Source organism: Bidens hawaiensis, unplaced genomic scaffold (assembly GCF_021521415.1).
Source record: "Bidens hawaiensis isolate Kalapana, Puna unplaced genomic scaffold, B.hawaiensis_p1.1 tig00018841_1, whole genome shotgun sequence".
NCBI classification, from domain to species: domain Eukaryota; kingdom Viridiplantae; phylum Streptophyta; class Magnoliopsida; order Asterales; family Asteraceae; genus Bidens; species Bidens hawaiensis.
The window spans coordinates 22292-36126 of NW_027492862.1; the positions used below are offsets into that span (position 1 = coordinate 22292).

At 33.3% G+C, this 13835-nt stretch overlaps 1 protein-coding gene across 1 annotated transcript; it reads right to left on the minus strand.

Moving 5' to 3' along the window:
• Nucleotides 1-6622: 6622 nt before the first annotated feature.
• Nucleotides 6623-12389, minus strand: LOC143557160 (inactive protein kinase SELMODRAFT_444075-like). The gene is made up of 9 exons (XM_077046295.1): nucleotides 12326-12389; nucleotides 11492-11643; nucleotides 11321-11415; nucleotides 9510-10441; nucleotides 9034-9194; nucleotides 8101-8177; nucleotides 7863-8010; nucleotides 7025-7174; nucleotides 6623-6917 (listed from the first exon to the last, which is right to left on the minus strand). The coding sequence occupies exons 2-9, from the start codon at nucleotides 11528-11530 to the stop codon at nucleotides 6726-6728; spliced, it is 1794 nt and encodes a 597-aa protein (XP_076902410.1). The 5' UTR covers nucleotides 11531-11643; nucleotides 12326-12389; the 3' UTR covers nucleotides 6623-6725.
• Nucleotides 12390-13835: the final 1446 nt, after the last annotated feature.

Consider the following 13835-nt stretch of genomic DNA (forward strand, 5'->3'; position numbering starts at 1 on the left):
AGTTAATTTGTTTGATCATCTGCCTGTTGCCTTTATCTTGCACCTATTTTGACTTGAAATTAGACTGTGTGTTGTCGTTGAAGACGGGCTTCGAATTCATCCAATAATATTATGTCATGCAGTGTTGACTGGGTACTCGTTGAAGCCACCGCTGAAGCCGTTTGAGCGTATTGTGGTTCAAGCGAATGGTGGTTTCGGCGAATTTTATGACCTTTTCTTTTCTTTTGTTTTCGAAAATATGAGATAACAATATAAAATAAAAAATAAATTTTCTAATAAAAGAAAATAGTATATGAAAGTAAAGATTTTAATAAAAAAAATTGAAAACACAAATAGATTAAGGTGGTGTTTGTTTTTGCTTAAAACATCTACAGGAAGCTTATGTCTGCGGGCGCGCAGACATAAGCTTCTGAAGACTATTCGTTTTTTTTAAATAAAATTTGCAAACTGTTTTTATGGTCTTAAAAAAGAAACTATTGTTTAACTTCTTCACACATCTTTACATCCTATCAACACCCAATGTCCAACACCAACACCCAATGACTTCTATCTACTGTGATATGTATGATAGGAAACTAATTTTCAGCTTATGCAGACAATACCCAGTTTATAAAACAAACAGTATTATATTTTCAGATTACAGACTTTCAAACCACATCTTTAGTTGCAGATATGAAATCAGATGAAATCAGATTGCAGACAGTTTTTGTCTTAAAAAACAAACAGCACCTAATAGAGAAAAAAATAAGTCACATTCACTTGTTTCCCTTTTAGCCATTAACCATCTCTTCTTAAAATAAATAAATAAATAAATAAATAAAAACCGAAATAACATTTGTTGTTGTAGACTTTTCATCTGAGAATCTACTTGAGAAAGAGCTAATTTAAATCCTTTTATGTCAACTCCCTTTACTCTCAAACCATTTTTCACTATCGTATTCTTCATATCTACACTCACTAATTAAATACAAAATCTAGCATGTGTCATATATCTTTTATACACCTTTTTCCATGGAGACAATAATCAAATTCCGGGTTCCTTTGTAACATATAGAAAGAAAATAAGAGGGGCCAAACGCAACAAGTAATAACTTAAAAATAAAAATATAAAACTGGAGATGCGGGGTATTAATCCCCGTACCTCTCGCATGCTCTACCATCTGAGCTACATCCCCAGTTTATACACGAATTATTCATTATACATACAAAGTATAATTTATTTGTAAATAATGAACGGTAAGCAAGCCGAGTAATATAGGATATTTATTATTTCCGCTTAATTGTTGCACCTTTTGGTTGGTAAATTGACCCCAAGAAAGAAGCTCTTAGACCACAAATTTTTCAATTAAGCAAATCAATATTACCATTTCTAGTGACGATATGGCAATTTGGTTTATCTTAAATAACTCAAGAGTGGAGGGCTTGGGAAGGCTAGCATCTCGCTTGCCGGTAGCTATACGATATGACAATTTGGTTGTTATAGTATGTGGGTATTTGATACTGGTTGTGGTTGTGGAATTTACTAGTGTAATATCTTTGTATAGGTGTTCGTATGTGATTGATGGCTGCTAGATTTTAATTTACAATTTACATGAGGGACTGAAAATACAGTGATACTTTTTATTGCAAATTATTTAGGTTCAATTGCACAGAATCTGAGCCAAAACCTGTTCTCTATCGATAAGTTCGGCCAGAAATTTGAACTCTTTAGTACTCGTTTTGTACCGAAGTTATCATTCAATTATTCACTAATTGACAAGCAAGCCGATTAAAAACTTAACAATTTTTATCATATGTTATTAGCATGAGTTAGTTTAAGATAAGCCTGTTGTGGTTGTTTGCAAGATTTCCATCCCAGAAATCCAATGTCTTAAGGTTTTTTTTGAGAGGGAAATGGTTTGGATATTATGGTTTTAATTTAAAGTGATAAAAGTTTTTCATTTATTTATTATTATTAATATTGTTTTGAACGGCGAATTTCATTAATAAAACCTAAAACCACTAGAAAGGTGCCAGGAACCCAACAACAAAAAAAATTACAAGGAAAAATTGCAACAATTCTTCCAAAGCAAATTTTTTAAAAGAGCAATTTTTGATCGAAAGAAATCCTAACAATTTTATGTCCACCGTTTTTGGGGCGCTCGCTGAAGTGTCTTGGAAGATGACTTCGTTCATTGGCTTCCAAATACACCAACAAGCCGTAAGAATGATCCCATATAACACCTTATTTTTCTTATGAGTTGCTATACTCATGTATTTTAAGCAAGTCTCTACCCAAGAAAACGAAAATAGGGGGATATATATTTATTTATTATATGAGTAGTATATTCAAATAATAATATATAATCCAAGAAATCGCAAATACAAACTTAAAGAGAAGAAAACTTTGCATGTTTCCAAAATGGGGTTTTGATTTTTTATTGGATAAATTTTATTTTTATTAATTTACTTATTATTCAAGTATTTTATTTATATTAATATAATATATACCATTGCAGTAGTATCAAACCCTATGCATGCATAGCCCTTGAAATGGCGGAAGATAGGCCAAATCAACCCAAGACTTTGGTGATGAAGATCGAATTAGTAAGTTACTTACTTGTTGAAATCCTTTCTTGTTTACCCGAAACAAAATATGTGATTAGAACAGGTACTCTCTCCAAAAGATGGCGTGTAATCCGATAGGGGTGATTACTTGGAAAAACTTAGGAGTTTATGTATTTTGTATGGGAAATTAGATGATGCTTCGATTGAAAACATATTATTAGGTAGTCCTGTTTTGGAAACTCTGGAGTTGGAAGGCTGCTATATATGGTTACATGCGGGTCAATATAACCTCAAAGAGTGTTAAGAAGTTGGTGTTCACTGTATGCATGAATCGTCATCTGCCTCGGAATGATATTATTGAAATCAATGCTCCTAATATTTTGTCACTGACAATTAAAAGACATATGTGGTTGGGGAAGCTTTTGTTGCTGAATGTGTCTTCTTTAGTTGAGGCTCAGTTAGAGTATCCGAACCTTTTGTTCCCTTATTGGGGAAACCGTATAGAAGCTGAAGAAGAGATGCTTAATTAAAGCATTTATACTCAACCTTCTCCATGTTAAGGACCTCAGAATTGGGGCTTACTGTTTTAACGTAAAGTTGTTTTTCTTTTGATAATTTGTGTTTATTTAAGAAACTAAATTACGCCAACACTTGTTCTCAATTTTCTATATTTTGTATGTAGGCCCTTGATCGTTTGAAAGCTAAAGGTTTTCTTTCACCGTCGAACTTGAAGGTCCTTTATGTTACTTCTCGGCCTATACTTTGATGGTATATTCCAGTTTCATTTAAGCGTGTTAACCAAATTATCGGCTCATAAGTTTATCAAATATTGGGGCTAAGACTTTTTACACCAAATGACCAAAACTAAAATTGCAGGCATTGATCAAGAAAAGTGGATGGATGAACTTCCTCAACTCAACTGTCTAATAAGTTTTTTGTTTTCTTTTTGACTTATTTGTGATCATAAATGTTTTTATCTTGGAACATAACTGAAACTTTTTTAAACAGTCTTTCGACTCAAACCAACCTATTGGTTTTGCTTTTACCATAGGGCTTGCTGCAATTTAGCTTAGTGATGATATCAATATTTGTAGTAAATGTGACATTCGTCAATTTCGGGTCACTTTTGTTATGTAAACCCGACCCGTTTGTAACCCGAACATTTCAAATATATAAAATATTGGATCTTGTCATTTAAAATATATAAAATATATTTTTTTTATATTATGCATTATTTGACCATATAAACATACCCATTTTTATGCAAACCATAAAAGAATCTTTATACCCAACCCTTCACTCCTTCCCTATATATACACACCAATCTTCTTCATTTTACTCCTGCTACATCTCCAAAAAAACTCTCTCAAACTCCATAGATTCAAGGTTGTTATTTCTTATGTATTTTTGAAGTTTTGACTTCTCAAGTCAAACTAACTATAGTCTTTCATTCTAACTTGTTCATCTAACATTACTAACTCTTGAATATGGTGGTACAACATATATATAATACACACCCCTTGTTTCCTTTATTTGTTACTTCACCGACTTTGGTTGGTTAAGTTTCGAATGTCATAAGGCAAGGCTTCATGGAGGACTTCGTGTTCTTGATATATATTTACACACACATAACTTATTATACATATCACTTATGACTAACTTCTAACCCTTTAGTTTGTTCATCTTATTTACAAGTTCCATGGTGTGGGTTTGTATAAGACTAACCTCGGTTTAACCGAAACTAGTCCAAACCGGAAACCGAACTTTTGTTTACTAGTTTTGTTAAAATAGTTGTTTAAACATGTTTATTGCTAGATTTGAGTTTCAAAAATCATTTTTACAAGTTCTTTGATATTAAGCATATGGAATCCATCTATGAACTCGTTGGGAGATGGAAACTGAACTAAACCGAAACTTTTGCTTAAAAGACTTGTAGTTAACTTTTTTTGTTGTAAAATTTAAGTTTTCTTCATTTATAAACCAATATACAAGTTCTATGATATTTGGGCATGTAGAAACCATCTATGAACTATTTGTGAGATGGAGACCGAACTATACCGACTTTTACTCGCTTAAGACACACAAGTGTGTTTTTAGTTATCAAGACTTGTATATTTCTTAAAAAAAATAGTTTACAAACTGATTTTAATTATTTTTCTTAAGTACTTGGAATAGTTGGATCCAACTTGATCTCATAACATAGTTTGGACCGACAAAACCGAACACTCGCTTAACGTGCGTTGTTAGTTCTAAACAATAGATCTACGTACTTGGTTAAGTGTTAGTATGTTTTAATGAGTTATCTCATAACAATTAATATTTTGGAAAGTTGACTTTGGGTTCGACCATTTGTCAAGACCCGAACCGACAACCCGAACACTCGTTAAAAACCCGTTTTAGTATCTTTAGCCTAATGGAACTTGCATTTTAGCATTTTCCCCACCTTATTACTTAACATTGGTTAAGCAAATATTAAGGTTAGATACTTTAACCCGGTTTTGAGCAAACTTACATTTTTTAAAAGGGTTATTATTATAAATTCTTAAATAGTTACATTTTAAACCTTGAACTTTAATTGATTAGTTTTTGCAACAATTATTTTATTTAAAGATCTTCAAGACAACCTTTCTAAATCCAAGACTTTCTTTTATTTAGGCTTCATACGTTAAACTCGTCGTTCCGGCAAATCTCCAAATAATCAATCTTTCAAGTTTATTACTTGAATGTGAGTAACTTCATACCCTGTTTTCTATCTTTTATTTTGGGGGTGACATTTCAACTTATCTAAACTAAATGTTTTATACTTGGGGTCTTAAACCACAAACGTTGTTGTATATCTTACTTGAATAATTGCTCGATTTGGTGTTCTATGCTTATTTGACTATGTGTTTATCGCTTTTGGATGGTGGAACTATAAATCCTAGACCATTTGGCAACCCCTCATGGCAAGGTGTCGTTAACGTAATGCAATTAACGATAACTATAAAATCCTAAACTATTTGGCAACCCCTTATAGTTGGGTGTCGCTAACTTGTTAGCGATAACTATTTATCCAAGTTTATAGCTATTATTTATGGTTTTGTATACTAGTTTTGTGGCTTTTCATACTATATAGCTATTGTTCAAACTTATGAATTGCTCACCAACCTTTGTGTTGATAAACTTTATTTTATAAAATGTTACAGGTTTGCATCTAGGTTGATTATGGAGTTCGGTGAAGAAAACATCACAAATACCGTTAGGATATTAGCAAAAATGAACAATATTTGATTTGCTATATTTTGTTATATTTTGTTGTATTTGAGTTATGAATATTTGGTTATGTGACATTTTCGATGTTGTGAAATGAAATGAGTTTGTTAAATATTGTCGCTTTAAATAGTGTCATGCGCTTATGAGCAATCGTTGCACCCCGGCATGTTCCGCCGCCTTTGGTCGGGGTGTGACAGTAAAGATGTTCATTACTAAGTGGTTGAGCGTAGATTTAGGAGTAGGTTTAGCCGTTTAGTAGATATGTGAGTTAAATGTTAATAAATTGTCTATTACGCGTCTAGTTTTAGGAAAAAAAATTAAAATCAAAATGTATGTATATAATAATAGGTGATGGATATGTTGTACTAAATAATAACTAGACCTAACAAAGGGCAAAACAGTACTAAGGTGTTAATTACTGATTAGTATCATAGTTACCTTTTTTTTATTAGTATATTATATTTTATTGATAACTTTTATGTTTTTTTAACTTACAATCCTACATTCTTGATCTTGGGTTACCATCTAGGCATTATGACCTTTAATCCTTCACGTGTTGTTCTGATAATTACCCTTGTATGTGGCAAAAATCGCGTCCAGACGTCAAGTATTTGTCTCAGTGAAGATACAACCTGTCGGTGGAAGTCCATGGGAGACAGGACTTGGATAGAGGGTTCACCAACGTATGATACCATCGCGTATTTATCCTCTTTGATTTTGTAGTAGTGAGAGCTAAGCTATTCATTTTGTCACCTCCAAATGCATAAAGATTAAAGATGTATGTTTAACCACAAAATGACTTTAGATAATATTATTGGCCTAAAATATAGTAACCCATAAGCAAGTGAAGTATCAAAACCATTAGGTTAATATATATATTAGATGCATAGATTGGCTGCTTCTAAAATCTATTTTGAATTTTGGGCTTATCTTACTTCCCAACATGATGGTCTACTAGACTCCACACCATTAAATCTTTCCATTGACTTGGTCAAAGGCGAGCCCGCGTATTGTTGTTGATTGGTCCATCTCATGTCGCTCCGTTTACCGACTTCACACATTGGTGATGACATGTGGCTTGATGAAATGACCAAATCGCCCTCTAGTATCCGTAGCACCTTAATTCCAACATTTTAGGAAGAATCAAACAAATAAAAGTTTTAGAAAAATATTTAAAATAACAAATCAAATGAGCGGGTCAAACAGGCCCTTTTAGAAATATTACCTGTGACATTTTAGGGCGTAAATGAGGATCCGGTTTAATGCATAGAGAAGCAGCTTGCAGCATGCAATGAACTTCATCTTCTGAATAACAGTTATCTAATCGCGGGTCAACTAACTCGTTAATCGCACCTTCTTCCAACAACGGGCGGGCCTACCAAAGATCAAAGAGTTTAATGTGTCAAAAGTCGTATGGAAATGTTTTTTAATGCATACATTATGCAGCCTTCTAAATAATTTTATTTAAAAGATAATTTATTATTTTCAATTATATTTGACAAACCATTAAGTTTTAGAGAAATTTGAAAGAATGGATAAAAAGGGTTTACACTTTACAGCTCAACACGACCCGACCTATCAGGACTAAAATATAACCCGTTTTGGTCGAACCCGTTTTGACTTGTTATTTGACCCACAAATTTCTCCACCTCTGCTAAAATGTGTTTCATTTTTTTTATGTTACTATTACTATGAGACCAAAAATTAGAAGTCGGTGACCCACTAAACAAGTAAATTCAGTGTTAATCCAATCGGTCCGGGTTGAAGCGAACCACATACACTTTCTATAATCCAATTTTTGAACTTCAGACATTACAAACGCGTTACAGAAGTTCCAAAAAGCTATGTTTTTATTTAAGCATGGAAAAATGGGCGGGTTGAATTGGTTGCCGGGTCAAAACTTGTTCAAGTGAAAATGTGTTGGGTCAAAACAGGTTGCAATAAAAAAGTATCACTACGGTTCAGGTTAGAAAGGGTTCAAGCCAAACGGGTTGAAGTGAAAATGTGCTTAGATCAAAACGGTCCGCTTAGAATTTTTTATTATAATAGAAATTGGAGCATACCCACTCAGTGAGGCATTGCTGGCCCTTGGGTCGCTTAAGATCAACTGCTTTTCTTCCCGACACAAGTTCCACCAAAACAACCCCGAAGGAATATACGTCAGCCTTTTCAGTGATCTGGCCACTTTCTGCATATTCTGGAGCTAAATATCTAAACCAGTTTAAAGATATATATTATTTTATTTACAATATAATGGAGACGGTGCGAAGGGGTATAATAGTAAATGCGTTAAAGAATTACCCAAATGTTCCAATTACTCGAGTTGATTCCCCTGTATCTCCATCGGGCTGCCATCTTGCTAGCCCGAAGTCCCCAACCTTGCAAAAATAAAGAAAATAATGATGATTTGCAAAAATAAAGAAAATAATAATAATGCTTTTTTAAGTAAAGAAACATGAAAATTAATGATATGCTAAATATGATTACAAAAAATTCATCTATAAGGGTTTAATGCATTCCAATACACTTTGGACGCCTTTCAGACTATTTTGATATCTAGTTAAATCATTTAGCTTAATCCATTTGACCCATTAGAGATAAAACATAACCCAAATCAACCCCACTTGTAAGTAATGGCCAAGACTGTTATAATTACAATATTATGGCAAACCACATAAAATTAAATAAACTTTATAATAAACTTTATTCTTTTTCCTGATTTTGCAAACCAACTTGCAGTCTATTTCTCACTTTAGATACAAGTCAACAACCTCAGTTTAACTGATGTTGATGTGGCATGATTCAGTAAATTGTTGATGTGGCATGATTGATGCCATGTCAGCTACCACATCACATGCATACTATGCTTATGTGAGAACTTTTCTTTTAAGGAAATAAAATTATTAGCAAGTTTGAAAATTTCGGTTTTTTCAAATTAGTATTTAAAAACTAAATGTCAAATCAAGTGCCACATGGCATATAATATACACATCAGCAATTTTGAAAATTAGCCAACAAAATTGTATGCTACTGGTTGAAAGAGTTATTTGTTCCTATAGGTAATAATATTTAACTTGTTACTAAAATCTGTTATAATAATGTGTAAGTTGGTTTTCTAATATTATCAATCACCATGCAATGTTCTGCAAACAAGAAAGCCTTACAAAAATCCATAATAGATTAAAATAGTGATAGGACAACTTTTGATAGTTCCTAAATATTTAAGATACATACCATAGGTTCAAAATCATGGGTAAGTAGAATATTGTTGGGCCGCACATCACGATGAACAATGCAACCAACTCTGCACTCTTCATGAAGATATCTCAGTCCTCGTGCAGCTCCAACCGCAATCTTTTGGCGGGAAGACCACTCTAATGGAACTTCATTGTGCCCTGATATAAAATAGCAACAACCATAAGTATTAGAGAAAATTGCACAAATGGTCCCTAGGGTTTGAGCAGTTTGCAAGTTTGGTCCCTAGATTTTAAAAATTGCAAACTTAGTCCAAACATCTGTAATCCCAATTACTTTTTAACGGAAAGGTGATGTCATGTTTAAATACATTGATGAAGAAGAGTCATGCTTAATATTATATATTAAACAAATAAATAAATACTAACTTTATTAACGGTGGAGACTAAACATGCAACCGTCTAACAAATGTCTGGACTATGTTTTCAAAATGATGAAACCAAAGGGACACTTACCATAAAGATGAAAATCCAATGATCTGTTACAAACATATTCATAAACTAACAACCGTTTTCCATCTTCAACACAAAATCCAACCAACATAACAACATTTCTATGCTGCGCACAACTCAGCACTTCAACTTCCGAACAAAACTCTTTATCACCCTGACAACTTGCCAGTTTATGTTGTTTGATAGCAACCGCCTGCCTGTCAGGCAGCACCCCTTGGTGAACCGACCCAAACCCGCCTTCTGCCAAGAAATTTGCTTTGGAAAACCCGCCAGTTGCAAGCTCCAGCTCAGCATAAGTGAACCCACGTGGCAGTTTTCCAACTACTGGTGCCTTGTGTAAACATATTGAACATAGAGGAGGCGGGCCCAAGGGTGTGTTTCTTGTGTTTCTTGATAATGACATTGCTTCTCTAACATTCGAGATAAATTCGGCCTCGCTTCGTTTACTTGTGGTTTTACCTTGCGAGTTTCGATAACTTGAAGCTATAATGTCAGCAATCCATGGCTGAAGCCTTAAGCTAGAGGAAGATGATGCAAGATTCTCATTTTCAGAATCTGAACTTGATTCAGTAAGATCCCGGTTTTCTTTTTCGGTCAATAAGTCTACTTTCGAAGAAATATTGGTTACAGGGATGGAAAATGGTGAAGTGCTCGGGTCAGAACTCGAAAGCGATGAATTACCGGGTTCGGTTGTAGTAAATATTTCAGGACTGCTTGTTGGAGTAATAACAGATTTTGATTTTCTGTTTATTTTGTTGTTTTCTTGATTTTCAGATGGTTTTTCTGCATTGGAAACCGACGGACGGTTCAGTTTGGTTTCCTTTTCGGGAGATCCGGTTAAGTTTAAACGCAGAACTTTGGGCTGTGATTTGTTCATAATGACAACATTGCATTGCAATTCTTCCATACATGACTTTTGTTCATGTTTAAGGCTTCTGCAAGTAATATATGCATAAAAGGTATGTTAAAGATGAAAAATACAAACACTGGTAAACAAAGATAATTAGTATAGGTGGAAGGTTTGAATCAAGTGTTTTTTTTCCCTCTCTAGTTGGTAAAAAAGTAGCTTGAAAGAAAACGGGCCAAGCGGGTTGAAATCGGCCCAAATGGTTCTTTTAATGCGTAAAACCTCCTAAATCAGTTTATTCAAAATATTAGATAATTAAAATAGGGGTTTGCATGAAAACAAAAATAACCGAATCGTAACAAGAATAACCAACGTAACCAAACCTAAATAACTGAAACTAAATAATTGAACCCAATGAAAAACCAACAATATAGTTTCATGCTTTCAAAAACCAATTGACAGATAAGTCACCCTTACTGCCACTCTCGCAATTGAACAGATCGAGCAAGTTCAATATTTCGGTTAAGTTTTGTGTGCTATCAACCAAATCCAGAAAACGGGTTGAGTAATTTATTAAAAAATAATAAATGGTGTAGCCCAAAAATTTTTGTTCCAATTTCCAAAATATAATAATTAATTAATCATTAGCTAATAAAAAATTTTAGGCCCTAATTCATTATTTTGGGCAATTTTTCCAGGCCAAAATTTTCAAGCGCAAATGGTAAAAATCAAACCGAAAGGTTTTCAAAAACACATACCGAATTTTTGGTTTTAAGCCCAAAACCAATCCAAACTGACCACACCTCTAATAAAACAACAAAAAATGTGGTAATCATAGATGACTCATAAGTTATATATACAAATTTAACCAACCCGGACCAAGAAAATTATGCATTTCATTTTGCCACCTTTAATAACTAACATAACTACATTAATTGCAAATCTTAAAAGTATTTGGAAACATTACTTGTCCAAAACAACCCAACTAGCAAGAAACTTTTTGGCCTCTGCAGCAACTACTCCATATTGTGTTCCAAAAACAACTTTAATCTTCACATTTACCTAATCATAAATTAAGAAAACAGTTACTAAAATCAAAAAGCCAATGGAACTCAAAAGCTATTAATGATTCATGTACCTTATTTGGATCATACACATCATGAAGCTGAAGAATCATTTGGGAACAAGAATCAGTAATTTCAACCTTTTGATCTGATTTTGTTTCTGATTTTGGCTTCTGGTCAACACTCGCACAATCTCCCGAAAATCTTGGAAACGCCCACTTTCTGTCTATGAAGATATAAATTTACAATAAAAATTTTGACCTAAACAACCCGTTTACAACCTGTCAATCCGTTTAATGCGCTTAAGATAATTGGGTTACATGGGTCATGCTCGGATTAAGATAATTTGTGTTCGTTCATCAAGAAAACGAATGTGTTCGTCTCATTCGTTTAACTTTAACCGAACAAATGAGTGAACTTGAACAACTAAACGAGCATGGTTTCTTGTTCCTTATTTAAGAAAATGAAACTGTTTGTGTTTGTTTATGTTCGTTCCTTAATAGTATAAATAAACACAAGCAAACATAAATGAATGAACATAACTAAATATAGATTAACGAGCATAGACAAGCAAACACCAAATAAAAGTAAATGTGACCATAAATCTCTTGGACCTAAAAATATAAGAAACTTAGACTAACGTGTTATTTGGTGATACTTTAATTTCATAAAACTAGACTAAATTGTAATGGGCCTAAAGAATTTAAATGAATATATAAACGAACGTTCACAGACATAACTGAACAAATGAGGCATGGGTTCATGTTCGTTTGTTTAACTAAATGAACACAACATGATGTCCATGTTTGTTCGCCTAATAAATGAACTTCCCACCAAACGGCTCTTGAACAATTTACTGAATGTCCGGTTCGTTTACAGGCACGTGACGCCATAAAGAAGCATATTACCAGTATTTTGTGAATTGCAGACCACAAGCAACGTAATGCAATGCCCCGGTTGAGCCACATGCGTTAAGGCCCAAACCAAGGCCGTTTTGGGAATTTCCTTGGATGCCTTAACCGCCACAATAACCTTCTCCGCCTTCCCCATGTTACCTTCTCTACTCGATGATCCCTAAAATAGATATAATAATATTTCTCTTGAACATACTATTTTGTTAAATATGTATCAAACTATGAATAACAGGCTTCCAACACTTTATATTGAAAGTTTAACATGAAAACCAAATTGAATTATTGTGTTTGTGACATTCTACCCCCACCACATGTTCAGATTCCTTATCAACTTACAAGCAAACAAGTTCTCATGTTGTGATGTAACTTTAATAAATCTTTGAATAACTCCAAAATTGAGAAAAATCCTATCTTTTTACTAGCAAAAAGTTTCACAGGTCACTGAAAACTCATTACTAAAAGACGTTTTCCACGATAAAAGCAAGTGCGTGCCGTTTCGTTATCAATTTTGAACGTTGAAACCGTTTCTTTATCAATTTTATTTCTCTAGAATCGTTTTGTTTATTCAGTCTTTTGGACTTGTGATATTTCATCCTAAGAAACAACAAAGTAAATCAGTCAAATTAAGCACATTATCATAATAGAAGTCTGTATTAATGAAACTTAATTGGAAAAAAAACAGGTATATTAATCCGATAAATAAAAATCATACGCATAACGCTTTATTAGTGTAAAATATCAAGTTTTGTTCACGTTATGTTTTAATTTTACACAAAAACATAACCGAACCAAAATTTTGAGTTTCACTCATCTAAAAACCAAACCTACCATTTCAAACTTTGGTCTTGGTTATGTTTTCCTTTACACAAGAAAACGTAACCCAAACCCAATAACCAAAGCTACATTAACACCTTTTTTATGGCAAATTTTGGTTCGGTTGTGTTTTTTAACACCCAAAAACATTACCCGAACCAAAATTTTCAAGTTTCACTAATCCAAAAACAAAAATCTACAGCTTTTCAACTTTTTTTTCATTTCAGGTCCAATCAAAATGACCATATTGTGGGGCTAATGCATGGCCAATTATAGGTTGAATATTCCAAAACTGCAAAACTTTAAGCAAGTGCATCCAAAAAGTATCATAAAAGATAATCTCAACCAGAAACTTAGAGTGTTTGAAGCACGTGTCAGTCACTAACAAACAATTACTCTTTTTAGTGTTTCTCGAATACATCAAATACATGAAACTCATATCACAATGATCCAGAATCTAAGCTCTTCCATTATTGTAGATACAAACAAATTCAGCTAATAAAAAATTATTTTCTTTATCGAATGAATGATGAATGAATGATCGATTGATACGACAGATTTTGTGATTATACCTTTCGGTTAAATGATTGAAATGACATGACAAAATTATTATTATCAACTCCAGAACCTGCAATGCCAGCAAAATATCAAAATTACAGTACTGTTGTGTTAAACGAGTCGTGTTCACAGG

Bases quoted from the DNA above. Each gene is read 5' to 3' on its own strand.
- LOC143557160 (XM_077046295.1), bottom strand. From the start codon at position 11,530: ATGATTCTTCAGCTTCATGATGTGTATGATCCAAATAAG. The intron at 10,442-11,320 runs GTAATGTTTCCA...TATTACTTGCAG, and splicing joins AGTTGGGTTGTTTTGGACAA to AAGCCTTAAACATGAACAAA. The intron at 6,918-7,024 runs GTAATATTTCTA...GTTGGAATTAAG, and splicing joins TACGCCCTAAAATGTCACAG to GTGCTACGGATACTAGAGGG.